The sequence below is a fragment of the Ceratosolen solmsi genome, unplaced genomic scaffold, assembly GCF_000503995.2.
Source record: "Ceratosolen solmsi marchali unplaced genomic scaffold, CerSol_1.0 scaffold14, whole genome shotgun sequence".
In the NCBI taxonomy this organism is placed as follows: Eukaryota; Metazoa; Arthropoda; class Insecta; order Hymenoptera; family Agaonidae; genus Ceratosolen; species Ceratosolen solmsi.
Genome location: NW_011948420.1, coordinates 10,145,727 through 10,168,393, shown reverse-complemented (window position 1 = coordinate 10,168,393; position 22,667 = coordinate 10,145,727). Strand labels below are relative to the sequence as shown.

The 22,667-nt window shown below is 25.3% G+C and overlaps 3 protein-coding genes across 5 annotated transcripts; 2 read left to right on the top strand and 1 right to left on the bottom strand.

Annotated features, from left to right (window-relative positions):
• Positions 1–1,863: 1,863 nt before the first annotated feature.
• LOC105361223 (Rho guanine nucleotide exchange factor 4) lies at positions 1,864–7,147 on the top strand. Its single transcript, XM_011498332.1, has 7 exons — positions 1,864–1,972; positions 2,050–2,180; positions 2,263–2,484; positions 3,086–3,272; positions 4,739–5,148; positions 5,811–5,951; positions 6,878–7,147. The coding sequence occupies exons 1-7, from the start codon at positions 1,873–1,875 to the stop codon at positions 7,145–7,147; spliced, it is 1,461 nt and encodes a 486-aa protein (XP_011496634.1). The 5' UTR covers positions 1,864–1,872.
• Positions 7,148–11,315: 4,168 nt separating this feature from the next.
• Positions 11,316–14,136, bottom strand: LOC105361097 (protein FAM122A). The gene is made up of 5 exons (XM_011498200.1): positions 13,709–14,136; positions 13,494–13,557; positions 12,246–12,712; positions 11,948–12,106; positions 11,316–11,666 (listed from the first exon to the last, which is right to left on the bottom strand). Exons 1-5 carry the CDS (start codon positions 13,861–13,863, stop codon positions 11,402–11,404), a joined length of 1,110 nt encoding a protein of 369 aa, XP_011496502.1. The 5' UTR covers positions 13,864–14,136; the 3' UTR covers positions 11,316–11,401.
• Positions 14,137–19,885: 5,749 nt separating this feature from the next.
• Positions 19,886–22,432, top strand: LOC105361094 (LETM1 domain-containing protein 1). 3 transcript variants are annotated; one of them, XM_011498198.1, is made up of 3 exons: positions 19,886–19,983; positions 21,328–21,477; positions 22,253–22,432. In XM_011498198.1, the coding sequence occupies exons 1-3, from the start codon at positions 19,906–19,908 to the stop codon at positions 22,412–22,414; spliced, it is 390 nt and encodes a 129-aa protein (XP_011496500.1). In that variant the 5' UTR covers positions 19,886–19,905; the 3' UTR covers positions 22,415–22,432. The 3 variants fall into 3 exon arrangements, with proteins under 3 accessions (XP_011496500.1, XP_011496499.1, XP_011496501.1); XM_011498197.1 differs by having other exon boundaries at positions 19,886–19,992; XM_011498199.1 differs by lacking the exon at positions 19,886–19,983 and adding an exon at positions 20,779–20,908.
• The last annotated feature ends 235 nt before the right edge of the window (positions 22,433–22,667 follow it).

The following is a 22,667-nucleotide window of genomic DNA, read 5'->3' as shown; positions in this document are numbered from 1 at the left end:
GAAATGAAGTATGTTAAGTAATTTTGGAATGCATTGGTTTGTTATCGCGAATAAGCAAAAGTCAGCGTTTGAAAAGAAGATCAGGGAGGCTTACACATTGACAGATACCGCACTGAGCACTTGCAACTGAAATTGAAAACTTGTAAACCAGTTTTAAAAACATCGACTAGAATTTTATAGGCAAGTTTATCTTCCCGGCTCAATGTGCCACTTTTTATTACAATAAAATTTACACGTAATACCACGATTAAAATAGAACCATTTTTTTTTTTTTTTTTTTTTTTTTTTATTACCGTCGGTTGGTATCGTCGAACAAAAATATTTACAAAATAAATGCAAAAATTTATTTATTATATATGCATGCACGTGCTTCCGGCTACGCGTGCATTTAAAGTGCAATGAATTTACGTTTCAATAATAAAACGATAGCGACATAAAGTGCAGTTATAAAGCTTCGGATATGCTAGATTTAATTTACAATAATTTATAGGGAATTATAAGAAAAAAAAAATATCAAGAAAATTGATTTATCAATGATATCGTATCCTAAATTATATGAAATTAAATTATTAATCAATGATAGAATGTTTTACGACAATTAAATGCATAAAGAAGCACACAATTACAAATAAGTGTGATGACGACTTATATAGATAATAACAAGTTAAAATAACAATGTGTCGTATAGAGCAGTCGATGCATTAAGAATGAATGTTATAAAGTAAATTTTCGTTATATCATGGATTTTGATAGACACCTGAGATGGAAATTAAGACAATATAAATTTGCGAACTTTTCAAGAAAATCATACAAATGCTTTTGAAATTATTTAAACAATTATTTTTCATTAGATATGATTGTTTTTTTCCTCGTACGTTCAAATATTTGAATAGACAATTTCAATATGCATTTAGTTAGACGGATAAAGCAACTTTTCATTTTAACGAGTAAACGTAATGATTTGATCGATATCTAAATAATGCAAAAATGTTTTATTATTTATATTTCAAAAATTCTAAATACTACAGCGCCATTTGGCTTAATTTAGATATTGTTATTTCATTCAAAGTTTGTTAAGAATATTGAGCTTTGTTAGATTCATAATCAATAATAGTAGAATAAAATATTTTCCAAATTTTTATTAATTAACAGGAACATAATGCGACTGTTAATGAATATTATTATTTACTGTAAAAAATATGCATATATTTTGTATTGAATTTTATACAATGATTTATATACTTAACTGTATATCAAACAAATTCCTATAGATACTGAAATTCACTTTCCATGCGCTTAAAAAATATACATTGAATGTATCATTCTCATTCACTATTCATGTTTAACATTTCTCTCTGATCTCTTATTTAACTTTGTTTATGTTTATTTTTTGTCCAATATCTATCTATAATGTACAATCAATATTACTTATTTATTATAATCATGCGTTGCCTAATCATTTATTATCATGATATTGTCTTCATTAATATTGTCTTGCTGAAGTTATTGAAGGATGAACTTTTTTGTCAATTGATCATTCGTAAAATTTTACATGATTTTTCTTTGATCACATATTTCAACATTAATTTTCAAATTTCATTTTAAAATTTATCTCCTCAATTATATGGACCAACTATGAAATCTGCCAACGTTATTTCTAAATTATATATTGAAATAAGATTTTAAAAAATAATTCTTATCGACTAAACTACTTATTATTACATATACTTATTATATTGGTGGAAAAAACTTTCCATTTAGTTACTAAAATTGATTACTAGGATAAACATTTCACTTCTATATACTTTTACTTCAAAATCTCAGTTATTTTCTATTTATGTATTTATTAAATGCATTTAGGTTGAAATAAGTATGGATATTCCAAACACTCCCAAAAAACCTACTTTAAGTGCAGAATTAAAAAAGATTATCGACCAAAGAAATATGATGACTATTCGTACTAGAATGAAAGGTATAATCAAAATCATATTTATAAACAACAATTTTAGCAAATAATAATTTTCTACATTTTAATCTTTTAAATGTTAGTTTTGAACGCCTTGGATGAAATTTACCAAGAAAATCTAATGAAAAAAGAAGAAAGTTTAAGGATTCAAGCTATACAAGAAATTTTAAGTTCAGAAGTTAAATATTTACGACAATTAGAAATTATTATGGAGGTAAAAATATAAATAAAAAATTTTTGAACATATTAAGTAAAATATCATGAATAATTAACAAATAATAAAGATTAATTTTTAGTTTTTCATGAAGCCAATACTTGAGAGAAAATTATTAAATTATGATTCGTATATAACGCTATTCGAAAATATAGAAACACTGTACAGCGTGAACGGAGAATTATTAAAAGAATTGAATGAAAATCCGGAAAATATTGCACAAGCATTTTACAAATTGGCACCTTTCTTCAAACTATACTCCGTCTATGCATACAATTATAAACGCGCTTTAATCGTTTTACAGGTATATATGAATAATTCTTTATATTTATATCTTTGTTTAAGAATTTTTTGTTTCTAACATTTGTATTCAACAGTTTTATTGATTTGTAGTAAAGAGTAATATCGATCCCTTACATTACATACTTTTTATTCTTCAATGATAGCAATCATGAAGAAATTTTATCTTAATTGACAGATTTAGTTTAAAGCATTTGTTATAATATTTTCGGTGTATGCTTATCTAGCTTAGCTTATCTACTTTAGAATACGTTCGAATATGTAAAAAGAATATAAAATTTTACGATAAAACATTAATTTGAAAAGAAATACTTGCACATGAATGCTATCAAATATAAATGCATGTAAGTATTTATTAAATAACCGTTCATCGAATACTATCAACTTGTTTATTAATAGTAATTACTTTTATTGTGTTATTATTTAAAATCCAAAAATTCCATAAAAATATTTACCTACAAATAATAATTTGAATTACGATTGTTTCTATACTGTCCAGTTATATTTTTTTTTTTTTTTTTTTTTTTTGTTCGTAAATCTTTATAGTTTTAAATTTTATAACAATTTATCTTAAATTTACGTGGAAAAAAATTATTTAAATGTAGGAAATACAACAAAATTATTCGACAATAGCCGAATTTATAACAAGTCAAGAAACGAGACCAGAAGTCAGTAATAAATTGTCTTCTTTGCTAATAGCACCGATTCAAAGAGTACCAAGATACAAATTACTTTTGAAAGAAGTTTTACGGCATACGATACCTAAACAACAAGATTACATTATACTACAAGGTTCGTTAAATATTAACATTTTAATTTCTTTTAATTGCCAATCGTCTTGCCATTTTACAAAATTACATTCATCCGAATCATCAATTGTAAATGTGCATTGGCGTATGTGCGCGCCCGCGCGCGTGTGTGTAAAACTACTGTATTAACCTAATATGTAATTCTAAATTGTTTTGAAAGAAAACACACACACACCCACACACACACACACATCTATGATCTGTTATTGTTTAATATTTTACTAAAGTAACTAAAGCACACAAAAATCATGAAAAAATTGAAATTTATAAATTAGACATCAAACACTTTTATTACAAATATTAAAACTATTTAAAAATTTCTGTAAATTATTCTTATAAATTGGCAAATTTAATGAAATTTAATGTTTTTTTTTTTTTTTTTTTTTTTTTTTTTTTTTTGAGGTTTAAGTTTAAAAATAAAAAAATTTTCTGACAAAAATATTTAATAAATAAAATTAATTTTACGAAAGTAAATATATTTTATATGAATACATTACGCATTAAAATTATTATTTAATACAACAATGACTGTTTAATTGTTAATAAATAGGAAGATATTATATTTATTGAATTAAATAATTAAAAATTTGTTTACATATTCTAATATTGTTACATTTCTCTTTACATTTTAATTGCTTATAAATATAATCTTCAACTTTGACATTTTTCTATGAAATAAATTTTTTTTTAGCACTTTTATTAAATTAGATTTTACGACTTTTTTAATTCCATTTTTTAATATGCTTTGTGAATAATTAATTTACTATAATGTGAGAATGTGGGGATTTTAAAAATATATTTTTCAATTGACCGATTGATCATGTCCATTATAAATGAATGCATGTCAATATTAAAAATAAAATATATTTGACAATTTTTAATAATATTATGTCAAAGAGTAATGAATCCGATGTATTAAATTTACAATTAAATTCCTTATACATTTTAAATTTTTAATTCTATTCTAATTATTTATTATTATAAATGATTTTAATTTAAATTTTCTGAGAACTAAATGTTGTTATTGCATTCATATATATATATATATATATATATATATAATATATTCTAGCATAGAAAAGAAATTTTACTTTCAATGCTTTCATAAATATATTAATATTATATTTATTCAGAATAAAAAGCACAGAAAACAATTTACATAGAATTATTTGAAAAATTTTATATAAATATTATTTAGTTTAGTTATTTATTAAATTAATAGTTAAAATACAACTACGACAAATTTGAAATAATAGTATTTTAATATTACGTTAGTTGTATGATAGTTCTACACAGTGATAAAATATATGAATTAATTTATAAATGAAAAAGCTACTGATAATAACATATATTCTATTCGATTAACTTTTTTTAAAAATAAGATTACAAAATATGCTATGTTTTAACGTAATAAGAGAGTAAATCTATTAATTTTATAAATATTTTTAGCATCATTAGTAGAAATAGAAAAAGTGGCAACCCACATTAACTTCCTTGTCGCGGAATACGAAGATGCACAAAAACTTTTAGAACTCCAGAAAAATATCGTTGGTCAAATAAATTTGATCAAACCAGGACGTAAATTAATTCGTCAAGGACCCCTTATGCGAGTATCAAGGCGTGGTAATACGTCTTTTCGAAGACACTTTGTTCTTCTTAGTGACACTTTACTCTATTGTAAAGGTAATCCAGAATCATTGACAATATGCTGTTTATTACCATTAAATAAATGCAAAGTTGAACGAGTACTCAGTAATGGACTTTTCAAAGTCATTTGCATACAAGAAACGTTATTACTTTATTCGGAAAATGGAGATAGTGAAGCTTGGATCGAAGAATTACAAGCAGCTGTAAACAAGGTAAATAAAAAATCTGGCAAATCAAGTGGCATAAAAAATATTTTTATAAATTAAAGAACTGAAAAATAAATCAATATTTTTACATTAATAAGGTTTTTTTTCGTTCATTTTACTTTTAATGTGAATATAAATCGTATATAGTTCTATATTTAGTATTCTTGTTTATTTTAATATCTTATATCAGTTAAATATTTTATATACAAACTAAATAAGCAGACAATGATTACAGCACGCTAACTAAATAGATATTTAAAAAAAATTTTTTGATTTCTAATCTATTGCCTTGACGAATGAATTTTTTTCTCTCTTTTTTTTGTATTTAAACTTAGTTGATAATATATTATGATAAAGTCTTGTGAAAGATTTCATGGAATTATTATGAACAAAACTATGTAGTGCTCAAGTTTTAATAAAATAGTTTTATTATTATTAGTATTATTATTATTATTATACCATGATAAAGATTCTGCAATCTTAGGGCAGTAGATTTATGAGAATAGAAATTTAAGATCCCCTCATATAAAATTAAGTAGAAAATTTCAATTGAAAATAATTGAACTTAAGAAGTAGACTTTTGATTGTAAGAGTCATCATTTACAACTATATTTTTTATTATGATTTAATAAATGAATGTCTACTAATCTTTATTTGTTAATAAATAGTATATTGAGTGCAGAAAAACTTTACGAAAGGATAGCAGTGCACGAATACCTGTACGTAGAATAAGAGATATTGAAAAAGAAAATTTCATTGAAAAGCGGTGTAAAAAGAAAAGGCCATTATCGATTAATGAAGCAATTGAGGTAAGAAATGATTATTGTTTTACTTTAATTAATAATTGTGATAAAAAGTTGTAATAATATTATAATTACGATTAAGATTGTATGCGTTATATTTTTAAGAATTAAAATTTAATAAAAAAAAAAAAAAAAATAAATAAATAAATAAAATAAAAAAAAACCTTTATTAAATAGGTTTTACTAAATTTATGTATAATATAGAAATATTTTATTAGAAAATATGAATTTACAGTATTTGGAGCAGTATACATAGAAAATTATTTATATATTATATTTCTACCTTTCAAACACTTACGTTTCATGTATTTTATATTTGTTTAAAATCTTAATTAATATTTTAATTTCAATTCAATATTCATTTTATCGTTTTTATTAGGTTATGGAATTTTTTTTTTTTTTTTGTTTTTTGAATTTTTTTTTTTTTTTTTTTTTTTTTTTTATGAAAGTTGAAGCATAATTTTCTAACATATACTGTTATGAAATAATTAATATTTTATTAAAATAAATTATGTAATAATTTAGATGTATATTCAGTTTAGAATAGAATTTAAAGTATCGACAAAATATAAAAAAAACGAAAATATTACAAGAGAAATTAATTTTATCGTTATTTTTAGCGAATTTACATTGATTTTAAGGTATTATATATTAATATAAGATTAATTGAAATAGTTTGCTTTTTAAGTTTATGAAATTTATGTTTTTTTTTTTTCTTCTTATTATTATTATTATATAAAAATAATTATAATAAAAAATCTGGTTTACTTTATACATGTGCAATTATTATATCGTAAATTCAAATTTTAAATTAAAATGTCAATCATTTATTTTAATATTTATTTACTTATGCACAATAATATATGCGACTTTTCTCGCTATGTAAAAAGTATAACTAAAATATTAAAATCTAATAAAATTATTTTTTATAGCCACTGGCGGACAATTCTAAGATAGTATATGTAAATCAAGACAGTGAATCCGTATTCTCTTCCGAAAATTCGAATTTTTGTTTCGCGTTCAAACGCTTTAAAAGAGCGCCAGTTGAGGTTGAACCTACCGTCAAAGAGAAATTACGGTTTTGGATCGATGGGTTGAAGAAAAAAAATTCCAAAATCGAGACTCCAAATAGAAATAATGTTTTTCATGTAACGAAAAATAATGCGTCTAACTTACAAATTGTAAGTGCTATTGTCATGTAAATTATATATATAAATGATAATTTCATTGTTTTATAATTAATAATTATACGTCACTTAATAGGTTGATCAAAATAATTATCCGACAACTAGGATAAGTACAAATGATATTATGAATACTGGGTCTGGCGTAAACGATGACGACATTTATGTAGAAAAAATTAAGCAGTCTGAAACGAATGAACATATTTTAACATTAAAAAACGTGGGTAAAATTTTTACGTCTATAGGTAATAGGCTTAAAGCTATTTTTAATCAAAATGTATAAATACAAATTTACATGTATTCGAAGGAAATAATTTTATATGAAATATTTTTCATTTCCTCTTGTACGATATAGGAAAATTATGATAAAATACTGAATATATTTCGGAATTCTATCTATACATGTATCAACGTATTTATTTACGTATGTTGTATTAAAGTACAAATAGTTAAGGTTCAAAATAATACATAATTTAATATATTTTTAATTTAATTGTATGAATTGTAACATTATCATTAATTTTTGTAACTATAATTTGTAAAATACAAATAAAAGATTTTCTATACATTTGTATTCTATTTTTTTTTTTTTTTTTTTTTTTTTTTTTTTTTTTATATATACAACAAATATAATTGTCTCATGTTGATGTATCAAAATTTAATATTGAAGTAGACCAAAAAAAAAAGTAAACATTACCTCTATCTTCATAATTTATCAAAATTATCTTATTTAAGTTATAATTTCAAGTAAACGTAATTTCTTTGCATATCAATGTCAAGCGATCATTTTTATTATTCAAACTAAATTTGAGAGATTTTGTTATTATCCAGATGTCTAATATCATTGAATTAAAAAATATTTTATAAATGACATGTGTTAATATATGTATATAAATGAATATATTAATACAATTAAATTGTATGCATGGGAGTATATTTAACAAACTTACTTTAATAAGCATTCTGAACAAAAATTTATTAATTATTTGTTTAATTATCGTCTGAAATAAATTTTCGATGAAATTCATTTAATTAAAAATAAAAATCAAATTTTTTTAATCTAATACTTAAAATTACACTTACCTCTACACTTTTGTACTACAACCAAATTATATTTAACAGTCACCGCTCAATATTTCAACATTTTCATTATACAAATCAAACGTACGCAATTTAATTAAAAATCCATCATTATCTTATAATTAAAATAAAAAGATTGGCAAACCCATGCTATTGGATAATTTAAAATAATTTAACATCTTTACTACATAAAACTATGCATGTACAATTCAAAAAAATGTATCGTGTCATTAAATTTAATTGTATAAATTATTTAATTTACTGCCTATTTAGCATATAGCCTGAGTATCCATTTATTGTTGAAATTATGAAATTATAAAGAATAGCACAAATAGATTAAAGAGACGTACACACATCCATAAATTGGAAGAGCTTCCTACGCAAGAACAACTTTAAATTCGTATAAAGCTATCATCGATTGTTTCTTCGTTTCACTCTTTTTATGTAAAGACACATAAAATATGTTGATAAAAACTACTTTAGTCAGTCTGTTAGTAATAAAATTTTTTTTAAATAAATAAACAAATATTATTAATGGATAAAATACTTGGCTACGTAATAGTTTTCGTTAATATTTTAAATTAAACGATATGGCAATTTATTTTGTCTTAAAAGTTAAATTAAAATGAATGTTATAAGTTATAGAAAATAATCAAATTAATTAAGCAAAATTGATTATAAGTACATTGACGATATAAATATGAGCACATAGTGTAAAGCAATTAATTAATAAATATTAAATTACAAAATTATATAAATTGTATTAAATAATTTAATATACATAATATATATATATATATATATATATATATATATATATATATATATATATATATATATATATTTAAACTGCTTAAGTCTTATTAAATAAAATAATACAGTAAAAGCTTTAAATACTATTAATTTAAAATGTCTTGTCTACGAATTTAAAAAAGAAAATTTGCAAATATAAAAGTTATTTTTTCTCTAAAATTAAAATAAAATATGCAAAGGAACAAAAATTTAACCAAAAATTTTTTGAAAGGGTATCACAATATAGAAATATATATTTCTAGTAGAAATTTAACGATATAATTTTACTACATTAATAATCTACTTTTTGGTTAAATACTTTCAAGTTATATAGTTTGAAACTATGTTATACATAGCGATATCTATTGCGATTTTAAGCCATCATATCTGATAATCAATTGATTAATTTTTATTTAATAAGTATTGTATAATTATATAATATGAAAGATTTAACCATTTTAAATAGACTGTTAAGTCCTTGGGGAAAACTAATGTAAGACAATTATCGAAAATTAATGTTTCCATTACAATAATATGCAATAGTTTGTACAAGGTGTAACGATCTTGAATAGGAGAATAATGTAGGATGAAGGAGCCCATTTAAAAACTCACTTGATTACATGAATTATAGTTTACACTTTTCATGTTTTTGATACATGACAATAATTTAATTGATATTTACCAATCTTGAAGTGATATCGATCTCATAATACACAGAGACGTTATTTTACAGACTTCAATTCAATTAAACACGTTTCTCAGCAAACTGAATAATTATTGATCGACATTAACAATGAATAATAATAATAATAATAATAATAATAATAATAATAATAATGATGATGATGATGATGATGATGATGATGATGATGATGATGATGATGATGATGATGATGATGATGATGATGATGATGATGATGATGATGATGATGATGATGATGATGATGATGATGATGATGATGATGATGATGATGATGATGATGATGATGATGATGATGATGATGATGATGATGATGATGATGATGATGATGATGATGATGATGATGATGATGATGATGATGATGATGATGATGATGATGATGATGATGATGATGATGATGATGATGATGATGATGATGATGATGATGATGATGATGATGATGATGATGATGATGATGATGATGATGATGATGATGATGATGATGATGATGATGATGATGATGATGATGATGATGATGATGATGATGATGATGATGATGATGATGATGATGATGATGATGATGATGATGATGATGATGATGATGATGATGATGATGATGATGATGATGATGATGATGATGATGATGATGATGATGATGATGATGATGATGATGATGATGATGATGATGATGATGATGATGATGATGATGATGATGATGATGATGATGATGATGATGATGATGATGATGATGATGATGATGATGATGATGATGATGATGATGATGATGATGATGATGATGATGATGATGATGATGATGATGATGATGATGATGATGATGATGATGATGATGATGATGATGATGATGATGATGATGATGATGATGATGATGATGATGATGATGATGATGATGATGATGATGATGATGATGATGATGATGATGATGATGATGATGATGATGATGATGACGATGACGATGACGATGATGACGACGATGATGATAATAATAATAAAAACTAATAGTTTATAATTATTCTATTTAAAGTTTCCAAAATTTTTTACTTAATTCCAAATAAACTTCGATAATAAGTAAATCAATTTTTATGTATAACAGAAACCTATAATAATTAGCGAATATGACTACAACTGTTCATTGAATGCATTTACTTTTTGAAGTAAAATAAAGAATTAATATTGTATAATATCTACATTAATTCAATTAACCTAATGTAAGGCTTACAAAGAAATACATAAATTTCACATGCAGATTTAAAATTAAAAAATTTGATCGTTACTAAACTCTAACAACTGGAATTTTGTATATTTTTTTAAAAGCTGTCCGTATTCTCAAGATAGAGATAATATAAAGTATCGATTGATCTTAAATTTGATATTAGATTAAGTTAGCACGGGTACATGTCATTTCACCAAATCGCCATTATTCGTGCACGAAGCGCACCATTTACATTCATGTATATCGACTAGGTTGTATATAATGCTAATGTGTATACGCACGTGCCTCGCGCTTTTTATAATTAATAATTCCCAACGCACACCCACCCACATACATGCACGCACTCATACACAGGCGGACAGACACAGAACACGCGCGCACACAAAAAAAAAAAAAAAGCGCGCGCACATTTCTTCGAACAAGTTTTATTTAACGAAGAAAATAAGCTTTTAGGGTACGGTACGCATACATGTCTCGTAGCGGCAATTGTTCACCTATTGTCATTTCCACAGGGATTTTCCTGAATATTTGATACGTCAGACTCCATTGATTTTGGTTGCTGTGGATCACTATTGCTATCTGACATGCTCGCATCGTCGCTCTGTAAAAGGGTACGACTGGACGAAGGGCTGTTCTCGTCTCCCAATTGATTCGAGAAGTTCGGGGAGTCCGCGCTGGACAGTGATTCAGGGGTGCCAATGGAGCCAGTACTATTGGCATTTACCGTCGAAAACAAATTCAGTGTTGTTTCTGCCCTAAAAATTAATCAAACAATCGAACTTGACACATTTTTCTCACAAGATTTTCCTAACTGACAGATAAAAAGCATTTTTCTCGTTTGATCTTAGTATTAGATGATTATCAAAGTTATTAATACGATACTATAATCTCATTATACTGTAAGACTGTATGTAATTTTCATTATCAAAATTTAACGATCGATACATAAGAAATAATATATCAAAATATATTAACTTACATACTGATTGCTCAAATTACCTACAAATGACAAAAATAATTGCAATTCACAACTTGCCTGGATGGATAAGACATTATTAAATTAAAAGCACGTTTGATGGGTGGCTGTAAGAGACGATCCATTCCTATAGACTCGTCAAGCTCAAATTTTCGTTTTAATGTTCCCGCAGTGCCCCCAAGACAACTCGGACGAATTGATATCGGGCTCAAGCTCCGTCTGAGACATTAAAAACAAGCATTTGCTTTAAACATTAGACCTAACTAACATTAATTCTTAATAATAAAAATTATTCTATTAAATTTCAAGAATTAGAATTATTTATCGTAACTTCATTACTGTTTAAGTTTATTATTACCTTGTGGCAAATGCTTTTCTCGTTGGACTAGGCGATAGCGAACCATTTTTCCATGCGACTGCATGTAAGCTGGGTGAATAACACTGTCGTTGACCTAAGCCTGATCTCGTGGGAGAGGGTGAAGAACATGACGGAGAGCCACTAGGTGATAGATTTAAGTTTAGCGGATCAAAGATCTTTTTAGGAATTAATTGTTTATCGGTTTTTAATTGTGGTAATAATGTAGGCGCTGTTGTTGGTAAATTTGGCAAAGGCGACGACTCCGTTGAGGAGTCTTTAAACGACAGTCCTTCCGTTTCAAAAGTCAAATCTTCCCACGATTGGGAGATCTGCATTGCACTGTGAATTTCCTTCTCGTGTGCCACTTCTCGTCCTGCCACTACATCGATACATTCTTCTCGTCTCAATTGGTTAACTCTTGGTGTTAATTTAGGACCAATTCCTATCCCAATAACATTGCCTGGACTCTGAAATAATAAAATTATCGTGATTCAATTTATGATGAATATATGAATAAAAGTAAAGCTTCGACTAATTTAATTTCCATCTCAAATAAAGTATTTTGAATTCATAAAATCCAGATATTATTTTATCCTTTTTATAATAAAGCAGAAATTTAATAAAATTATCAGCTATTGAGAAACGTATGTCATAAATTATTTCAATGGTTATAGATGCTATAACATCTTCTATATATAAATGCCATCGTATCTAAACGATACGAGGAAAAACAAAATTTTTTAAGGAATGATAAAAATGACAAGTGTAATATATATATATATATATATATCTATAATCGAATGAGTTTGAAACGTAAATTGTAAGACTATTAAATACTTAATTAAAGCAGATATATTCATTAATAGTAGTTTTGATGAATTATTCATAAATCCAGTTTGAATTACTTTTTTAAATTAATTTTTAAGGAAATTGATGTTTGCTGCGATCTAGGAAATGAGTACGTTTATCTTGGACAATGGATAGTCGGTGGAGTACTTTTGCTTTGATACAAAAATTCAAAATATTTAGTAAATTCCAATAAGATTAATATTTATTTCTCTTTTCTGTCAATATATTCAATATTCTCAATATTCTCAATATTCTCAATATTTTCAATATTTTCAATACCGCTGATAATCAACGTACCAAAATCAATGAATACGTGTCGTACTGTCATCGTATGTCATAACGTTTACACTGTACATATAATCAATAACTAATTGGTATAATTGAATGATCTAAACTTACACTTGTACTAAATCTTCTTGCTCTAGGTATACTTGAGAACCCATTAAATGACGTAACGGCATCCCTAAAATCATATTAATAATACAGCTTATCACAATAATTATAGATCTACTCGATTAATACATTATCGATCTAATTGTTATTGTGTAAACTACAAACTACAATCTATAAATTACAACTTCACGTTGTCGAGGCAAATTTTTGTTACCAATTACCTAGGTGGAGCCGTAGTAGAAGGCGAAGTAACCGACATCGTAGCACTGATTTCGTTGATCATTGGAGCACTGCTGGATCTTTTAAGACTGGCCTGTAGCGGGCAGTCAACATTCATAGCAGTCTCTCCTGTGCCTTGAATATTCTTCACAAACATGTTGCCACTTTGACAAAATGCTGCTCGCTGAACAGAACATGAGCCAGCGACCCATCTACACTTGACTATCGGACTTGTAAAATATCAATCGACCAATGATCAATGTACGCTCCTCCAGCACCAAATAAACGGTCAATTAGTCATAGTACTTTAAAACTTGGAGGTCGTGAATAATTTGGGTAATCCGTTGGTTTAACCACATACACAATCCAATCGTCGATTTTCCTGAAACACCGCGAAATCCGATTCTCCAGGATTTCGAAGTTTGGGTCGAACGAGCCTCTTCACTGAAAATAACGAATAAAAAAATTTTCTATTAAAGGCAGAAAGACGCGAGGAAGAAAGAAAGTGAAAAGAAAAACTTCGATTCGAAGAGGCGTTCTCGCATTCTCGACAGTCTCGCTTCAATTTCAACTTACACACAAATTGTGCAAATTATTACAAAAGACAGTGATTTTGCGAAAGGCCGAGCGACGAGCTTAACGCATCTTTCTCCTCGTATGTTTCAAACGTACAACCGCTCCGACGAAAGTTAACCGGCTGCTCGATTATCAAGCGCGTCTCTACTGTGGTGGTGCGGTTGGTTCCCGGTGTCAATGTTGCATATATATATACAATTTCTTGATCATGTCGTTCAGCGACTGCACGTCAGTCACGACAATTGCATCTCTTCGGAGAACGAGAAAGTGAGACATGTATTCACTTTCTTCCTCGGAGTTTGAGCAAACTTGTGCCCAAGAGCAAGATAAGGCAGATCTTTAAAGCCGCGGGACGAAGATAAAATTCTCTGCAAAAATGCACAACACTACGATACAACCGATAGTGCGAATACGAACACAAATACAGATTCGAATTACAAGTTCTGAGTTACGATCTACTCGAGATTTCGAACAAGGAAGAGAGCATAGACTGAACGGAGAGTGAGAGAGAGAGAGAGAGAGAGAGAGAGAGAGAGACTGAGCGGGCGAGTGGGTGAGTGGGAGGGAAGGAGGGGGAGTGGGAGAGAGAGAAAGAGAGCTAGAACGAGAGGGGAAAAGAAAGGGGAGATGAAAGAGTGCGTGGTCGCGCGCGTGTATGCATACGTGAGAACGATTGATAGGGCGGGAGTGAGTGAGCGAGTGAAGAGAGAAAGAGCGAGGGAGGGAGAGAGAGAGAGAGAGAGAGAGAGAGAGAGAGCAAGAAAAAGTAAAAGAGGATTAACGGGAGGGCAAGCAGATAGACAGTCAGGACAATTAAGAAAAGTAAATGTAAAAAACGAAAATGTATGTTTTTGTGTATTAGTATAAAAGAAAAGGATAGAAACTGTCTTATCTGAAACGAACAGTCCAGGGAACTGAGATTTTAAAGTGCCTACGGTGCGTTTTGTAAAAGACAGCGACGTCTAGCGGAGGTCTTTCTCCTTTACTATAAATGCCTACTCTTTTTCGAATTTTTACATTTTACAAGCAAATATACAACTCTATATAAAATAATTTTACGTCAACTGCTTTTTCTCCTGTCACTATGGACGCGTAAACCCTCTATAATATTCAAAATGAATATAATTCATATGCGTTCAATAATAAATATCGAGCCTTTACAGTAGATTTGTTGAGATGAGCACAACTGGTTTAGTCCCTGTTTAATAAGAAACTAAAGTTTCCTTACACTCTGTTTTCATGTAGATATTTTTGAAAAATTAATGTTTTTTCCATTGCTACTCGCTACTCGTATTACATTAGACTGTCTATACAAAATTAAAACATTCATTTAATCCATAATATTTTATTTATATTATCTTAGGAGGGATATTAATTATAATAGTGCGTCTTCCTGTAAATTAAAATAAATGTATATAAGCTGTTGCTATCTTTACGTATTATTATTCAAATTTAAAGACAGCCTGAAAATTCCTTCAATCTCATTTTCTTTTCATTTATTAATACACAGCGTATCATTGTATTTATAATCAGTAAGTTAAATATTTAGAAAATACTGCACTTTGCTTTACCTTTACTAAGATTTGCACAATTAAATTTTACATATATATATATATATATATATATATATATTTATATTTTTTTTTTTTTTTTTTTTTTTTGAATTAAATACTATGTTATGCTATCAAACGATATATGAACACATACAAAATTTTTAATTTTCCATAGCAAATATTGAAATATAATGCTTGAAATACATAAAAATGTAAATATTCCCTACGCACTTTAGAAAACAGTTTTTAAACTGATTAAAGTCGCATAAATATATACAAATATTTTTGAATTTCTATGATTTTGTAACATTCATATTTTCTTAATCACAATTTTAATTCTCATTTTGTCGCATATGTGTCAAACTACAAGATTTTACAACAAAAGGATTCTCTTTTATTAAGAAAATTGTTTAATACATATCAAATAATAGGCAAACAATAAAATTCCAATTGTTACGCATTTAAAATATAAAAATTAATTAGATTATTAGTAAAAAAATATTCGACGACTATAAAAATTGTAAAATATATAACGTAACAACATAAATAATTTAATAAAGTAGTTAGCACAAAAATTAATATACATATTTAAAATTTAAAATTTTATTTATTATATTCATTGTTTAAGTAAAGCTTGCTTAATTAACTTTTTACTATTAATATGGCCATTTTTATTAAAAAAAAAAAATATATTTTATTTTGAAGTTTATATGATTGATATAAAATTAAAAGTTAAAAAATAAAAAGGAGTATAAATAATTAACACTCTTAAATATTTAAATATATAAATTTACATTTAACTGCGTTAAATATTTTGTATACATACATAAATACATACATATTTTTATATTATATATATATATATATATATTGTCTAAAGTTGGACAGTGTGAATTCTAAAAATAAAAAATGAAAAAAAAAACAAACAAAAACTCGTATTAATCACACGATGCATCCATACTCAAATACTTCTCTATCGTTCTGTAAAATTTTTAATAACTTTTTTTATAACTCGATTAAAATTTCTATCATAGTTGATTCATTAATTTTCTGTATGAAAAATTAATATATAAGCAAACTATAATTTTGAATGACGTATATATATATATATGTACGAACTAAAATTGGTCATGTAATTGTAGAGTTAAAAAAACAAACACTTTAACACTTTTTCTATAAATAATATTTTTAAAAATTTTTAAAAAATATATAAAATAAATAAAAGTATAGATAAAGCTTTTTTTTTTTACCGAATTAGACAATCACAAAGATTACTGTACACAACAAAAATTGAATGAATTGAAATTTAAAAAATAAATTTGCTGTATTAAACAAACAAAAAAAAAAAAAAAAAAAAATTAAATACTCAAATGTAAAAAGTGTTTCAAATGATATCGTAATCTAGTTTTTTTTTTTTTTATTGGTAAAATATAAGATCAAATATGAACTTTCATTTGCAAAATTGCTCAGCATATTAAAAAATAAAACATTTTCTGTTTACTAATGAAATATACACACTTATTTCATGTTCATTAAATATATCAAAGATTGAGCTAGTAAAGCTATAACCAAAGGTAATTATTTGCACATCAGAAAAAGGCTTAAGCAGTTTATTTTTTACATTGTGTACATTACCTCATCCTTAGTAATAGGCATTATCAGAGAATTTCAATAGATAAACTTAAAAATACTTGAATATTAAAAATATATCATAATGTAAAATTATTTAATGAAATTTTAAAAGAAACATTCGATTCGATATGCTATAAACTCTCAATATATATTCAATGAAGTCAAAAATTCTTCAATTTATTTAATATAAAAAGATTCATATTTTTATTATTTGATTTTATTTTAAAATATAACCAATGATGTAGCGGTTAACGTTACGCACAGGCAAAATAATTACCATCAATTACTAGTTGAAAAGTAACAGATAGTTAGGATTGACGAAGGAGTTAAGAAAATTTAGCTGCGGTAAAAACTTGAGTGTGTAACTACTCGCGACTTTTACTAGAATTTTTAAATTGATGACCTCGACATGATACTATAAACTGGGTTAGGAATATATTGTTGTATTGTTATCAACAGACAATTTAAAAAAAAAAAAAAAAAAAAAAAAAAAATGAAACGGTGTCTACGTTAACTTCACATATTTATGAGAAATTTCTTTTATTACATGCATTCGGGTATTATAAATTTTTATTTGTCTAAATATATATTCATCTTAATGGAAGTAACTCAACTTTAGAAAATGTAATTCACCATTTAACAATTTAAAGACTTTAAGCTATTCAATTTATTAAATTAATAATACACTTTGATCTAAAGTAATATACCTTTCATTTTCATTGTCCACTTAAAATAAATATCAAATTAAATTGTCAGTTGACTTAAGTTGACTTGACATCGTTTAAATTAATAATTAAATTAAATCTATAATCGTTAAATAAATAATGAAGTTGTACATACATTTAGAAATTTTTAATATTTTACATCGGATTTATACGAGACTGTTCTCTTATATAAAAAAATCTACGTTGAACAACTATATTAAATATAATAAAAAGTTAATAAATAAGTTTTATTATTTTACCATAAATCTTTTTTATTTTATTCCAAGTTTTTTGTAGACTATGTTTTTTTTTTAACTCTAATGCACACACGCGCGCGCGCGCGCGCGCCCACACTCGTATGAAAAATAACAAATTTTCTCTCCTCTCTCTCTCTCTCTCTCTCTCTCTCTCTCTCTCTCTCTATCACCTAATCAGAGTTAAAATCTACAAATATTCATAACACATAATTTATTACATAAATAAAGATGAATAATACCGATTGAAAACCATAAAAATGATCGAAATATTCCAACCTTCCAACGTTTTATCTTGAAATATTAATCGTCATAGATTTTTTTCTCAAATAAAACTACAATCGTTATTGTATAAGATTTTGAATTTTTTAAGTCGTTTGCTATTTCTTCTTAAAAATACCAAATAATTGAAGAATTATTTTATTAAAAAAAATTTTATTGAAGTCATTTTAAAATAATATTTAATGATTTATCCTTAATTAAATGTATTTTTTTTTTACTATTAAAATCTTTTACTTATTCAATTTTTTAATATTTTCTACAAAGACAAAAGTCTTTGTTTTTTTTTTTTTTTATACACAGGTAGAATAAGCTACTAATAATTTTTGTTAACTAAAAAACAAACAGAATTAAATGATACAGATATTTTTACAAGCCTAATATGAATTAATTACTGATCGAAAGCAATCAATATTATTCAATATTATTCAAGTAAATTTCTGTTAATTATTGACAGTATTGGAATTAAGTCGAATATCATGCAATTAGCATTTAAACAAAAAGTATAATGTTTGAATTAAATGATTGTATAGAGCAATGGAATTATTTAGGATTTAATATTAAAATATGAATTGTTGAATACAAATTTTCAAATTGTCTTTCATACTGAATTTGAAAACTGTCTAGTAATATAATATTTTTGCATTATGCTCAAATGTACAATTTAAAATATTACCGCTAGTGCTGCTAGAAGCGATATTATCAAATCTTCACGTCTCATTTTCTCAATAACTTAAAATTTGTGTATTATGAACGGTTGATTTGTATTGTATGTCGATCATTTTAATAAATACTTATGTAATAGCAAATAGATTATTACCTAACATAAACTTGCATTACCATTTTTTTTTTTTTTTAATGAATTTAATAAATCGAACACACTAAAATAGAGAAAAATGAAATGACAAAGTATAGAAAATAAACTTTGTTATATACTGAATAGATTTACAACAACAACAACAGCAACAACAACAAAATATATATCTACATATATATATATATATATATATATATATATATATATATATATATATATAATTTAATTTAAAAATACAATCATTATAACTTTAAAACATTCGAAGATCAATAAGAAGAATACTGCTATTAGTAGAATTATGAAAAAATTAATAATTATTAAGACATATAATTAATTGAAATATAATTGATTAAAATATAATTAATTAAAATATATCATTGAGACATGAATGTTTTTTTTTTTACGATTTCCAATGTTGCATTGTTTACAGTTCGACTAACAACACAATTACAAAGGACACATGTAATAAAGGTTAATTTGATAAGTAGTTCAAGTTTAATTTATCATCTAATTTTTTAAAAACGAATAAGCTTTAGTTTTACTAATCAAATTGTATGTATAATGCGCTATGAAATAACAAATATATACACGTACTAATCAAACGTATTGTGTTGATTATTATGCTCGTTAAATGTTTGATAAGGATTGATTATTTAAACTATTAAAATACAACATTACGTATAGAAAAATAAGAAATAATGATGAAAATGTATTAAGACTACGTCTCGGCTTTTGATTATAAATAATTTGCATGTATAATAATTGTACGAAGTGTTCAGAATCAGTGTTTTAGATACCTGCGAAGATCAAAATTACTTTTAAATACAAATAATAATAATTATTTAACATTGTTACTAAAATAAGGTTGACCTGAAATTGACAAGTGATTTAACAAGTTTCGATTAAGTGTTTTTATTATTCATCAAATGAGTACCGTTAAATAAAATAATAAACAATAATACCTTGATTTTAATAATTTTGTAATATGCTTAGAATTGCAATAAAAAATCTAAATCTACAGCGAACTAACCGTTTATTGTGTTCATCGTCGTACATTACAATTTCTCAAAATCATGTTCAAATTCAAAGACATAACTTATTGAATATCCAGAGAAACCATTTATTTAAATCAAATAGAAATGATGTAAGAAATCAAATAAATGATGTAACATATTATTGTAAAGACTTTGTTAAAAAAAATGTTCAAAAAACCATTTACCTCTTCAAAAACTTTCAAAATGGCATTAAGGATTTATTTTATGATATTAAGCAATACTTACGCTTATATTGGAAAATCAGGAAGCATGGACTAAATGCGCTTACCCAAAATGAAATGCAATTAATGTGTATAATTTCAAATGATCTTACAAAGATTATTCCAATTATGGTATTGGCAGTTATACCTTTTACTAATTATATTATCATTCCACTTGCATATTATTTTCCACATAAATTCTTAACATCTCACTTTTGGACAATAAAAGATAAACAAAAATTTATGTTAAAAAATTATGAAACGAGATCAACCCATTACAAGGCTTTAATGAAATGTATGGAAAGTCAAATAGAAACAATTAGCGATGAACAATTACTAATAAAATTTAAAAATGTGATTACACATTTAAATAATGGCTCTCGTCCAATAGTAGATGACATAATAGATTGTAATAAATTATTTTCAGAATCTCCTTATTCGTTGAATTGCATTAAGAGTGAACATGCTGTATGTTATAATTATAATATAATTCCATGCAGCTTTTCATTTATAAAATGACTATCATTGATAATAAATTTTAATTGTTTCAGAGAGAATTACTTAAGATACATGGAATGAGTATATTTCGATTAAAAAATAGATATCGACTTTTTCAAAGAGGGTTATTAATTCACCATTGGGACATTGCAATTAAAAGAGAAGGAGGTGTTACAAAATTATCTGAAAATACAATTCAATGGGTATATTTTTAAATCAAATTGTATTAAATTGTTAAATATTTCATTAGAACATCTTCAATTTTATAGAATTTAAACAAAAGATCTAATTGCTTTTATTTAGTTAATTAAATTAATATACTAAGTTAAAATAACTAATGTATATATATATATATATATATATATATATATATATATATTTTTTTTTTATTACATACAAAGCTTTTAAAAAAATACTTATAATAAAATATAGAAATAAATAAGAATGTAATGTTGCTTCTAGAAGAAGAATTATTATCCTTTAAAATTATTCTTCTAATAATTTCATTTTCAAAACATAGTCATTACTTAAACTTAAAGTACCTTTAAAATTGTTATTTTAAGCGCATACAATTTTACCATTGCCAAAAATACATAAAATTTTAATTATGAAATAGCATCGAATTACACATTGTCCACATTAATATAAAACTTCGTTAAAGTATTACATATTGTAATAATTAACGCAGCGTATTTAATATATAAAAAGTTATTCTACGTACTTAAAAAAACTTGTTGCCTTTAATTCAATTTTAACTCAATAATTTTAAATACGCAGTCAAAAAACCATTTCATTTATTAAGAAAGACAAAATTTTATTATTAATTTTCACATAAATTTCCAATTTATTTCAAATATAACTTAAAAGTTTAAGTAAGTAGTTAGGTTTTTTAAACAAACGCCGTCACACATTTAACTTTCCTTCATTTTATCATATAATAATAATTAGATTTTATTAATAAATATTTCATTTTTTTAGGCTTTGTTATTCAGAGGTATCAATCCAGTAAACATGTCAATAAATAATATGCAAATGTGGTTAAACGAATGGATAAAAATATCTTCACAGATTAGTAAAGAAAATATCTCTTTACTTCTGCACTGTCCTATTTTACTATTTTATAATTATCAAAAAAACTAGGTACATATGTACAATAATGAAAAGAAAAATGGAATATTATAAGATAAAACTTATTTTAATTAAATATTTATTACTAATAGCTAAGTTATAAAAATTTGGTAATAAAACAATGTAATATAAGAAATTTGGTAATTAAGTCATTATTTACTTTTAAATATATTCATTTTATTAATATACAACTTTTATGTACAAAGTGGTTCACAAAATATACGTATATATGTGTTTATATATTATGACAACAATTAGTGTTTAT

What these genes read in the sequence shown, in the direction of transcription:
- LOC105361223 (XM_011498332.1), top strand. Translation starts at nt 1,873, where the DNA reads ATGGATATTCCAAACACTCCCAAAAAACCTACTTTAAGTGCAGAATTA. An exon ending in GCGCTTTAATCGTTTTACAG is followed by an intron (nt 2,485 to 3,085) that starts GTATATATGAAT and finishes ATTTAAATGTAG; the next exon opens with GAAATACAACAAAATTATTC. An exon ending in AGATTACATTATACTACAAG is followed by an intron (nt 3,273 to 4,738) that starts GTTCGTTAAATA and finishes AAATATTTTTAG; the next exon opens with CATCATTAGTAGAAATAGAA.
- LOC105361097 (XM_011498200.1), bottom strand. Translation starts at nt 13,863, where the DNA reads ATGTTTGTGAAGAATATTCAAGGCACAGGAGAGACTGCTATGAATGTT. An exon ending in TCTACTACGGCTCCACCTAG is followed by an intron (nt 13,558 to 13,708) that starts GTAATTGGTAAC and finishes ATATGATTTTAG; the next exon opens with GGATGCCGTTACGTCATTTA. An exon ending in CAAGAAGATTTAGTACAAGT is followed by an intron (nt 12,713 to 13,493) that starts GTAAGTTTAGAT and finishes TTATTATTTCAG; the next exon opens with AGTCCAGGCAATGTTATTGG.
- LOC105361094 (XM_011498197.1), top strand. Translation starts at nt 19,906, where the DNA reads ATGAATGTTTTTTTTTTTACGATTTCCAATGTTGCATTGTTTACAGTT. An exon ending in AAAGGACACATGTAATAAAG is followed by an intron (nt 19,993 to 21,327) that starts GTTAATTTGATA and finishes TAATTGTTTCAG; the next exon opens with AGAGAATTACTTAAGATACA. An exon ending in CTGAAAATACAATTCAATGG is followed by an intron (nt 21,478 to 22,252) that starts GTATATTTTTAA and finishes TCATTTTTTTAG; the next exon opens with GCTTTGTTATTCAGAGGTAT.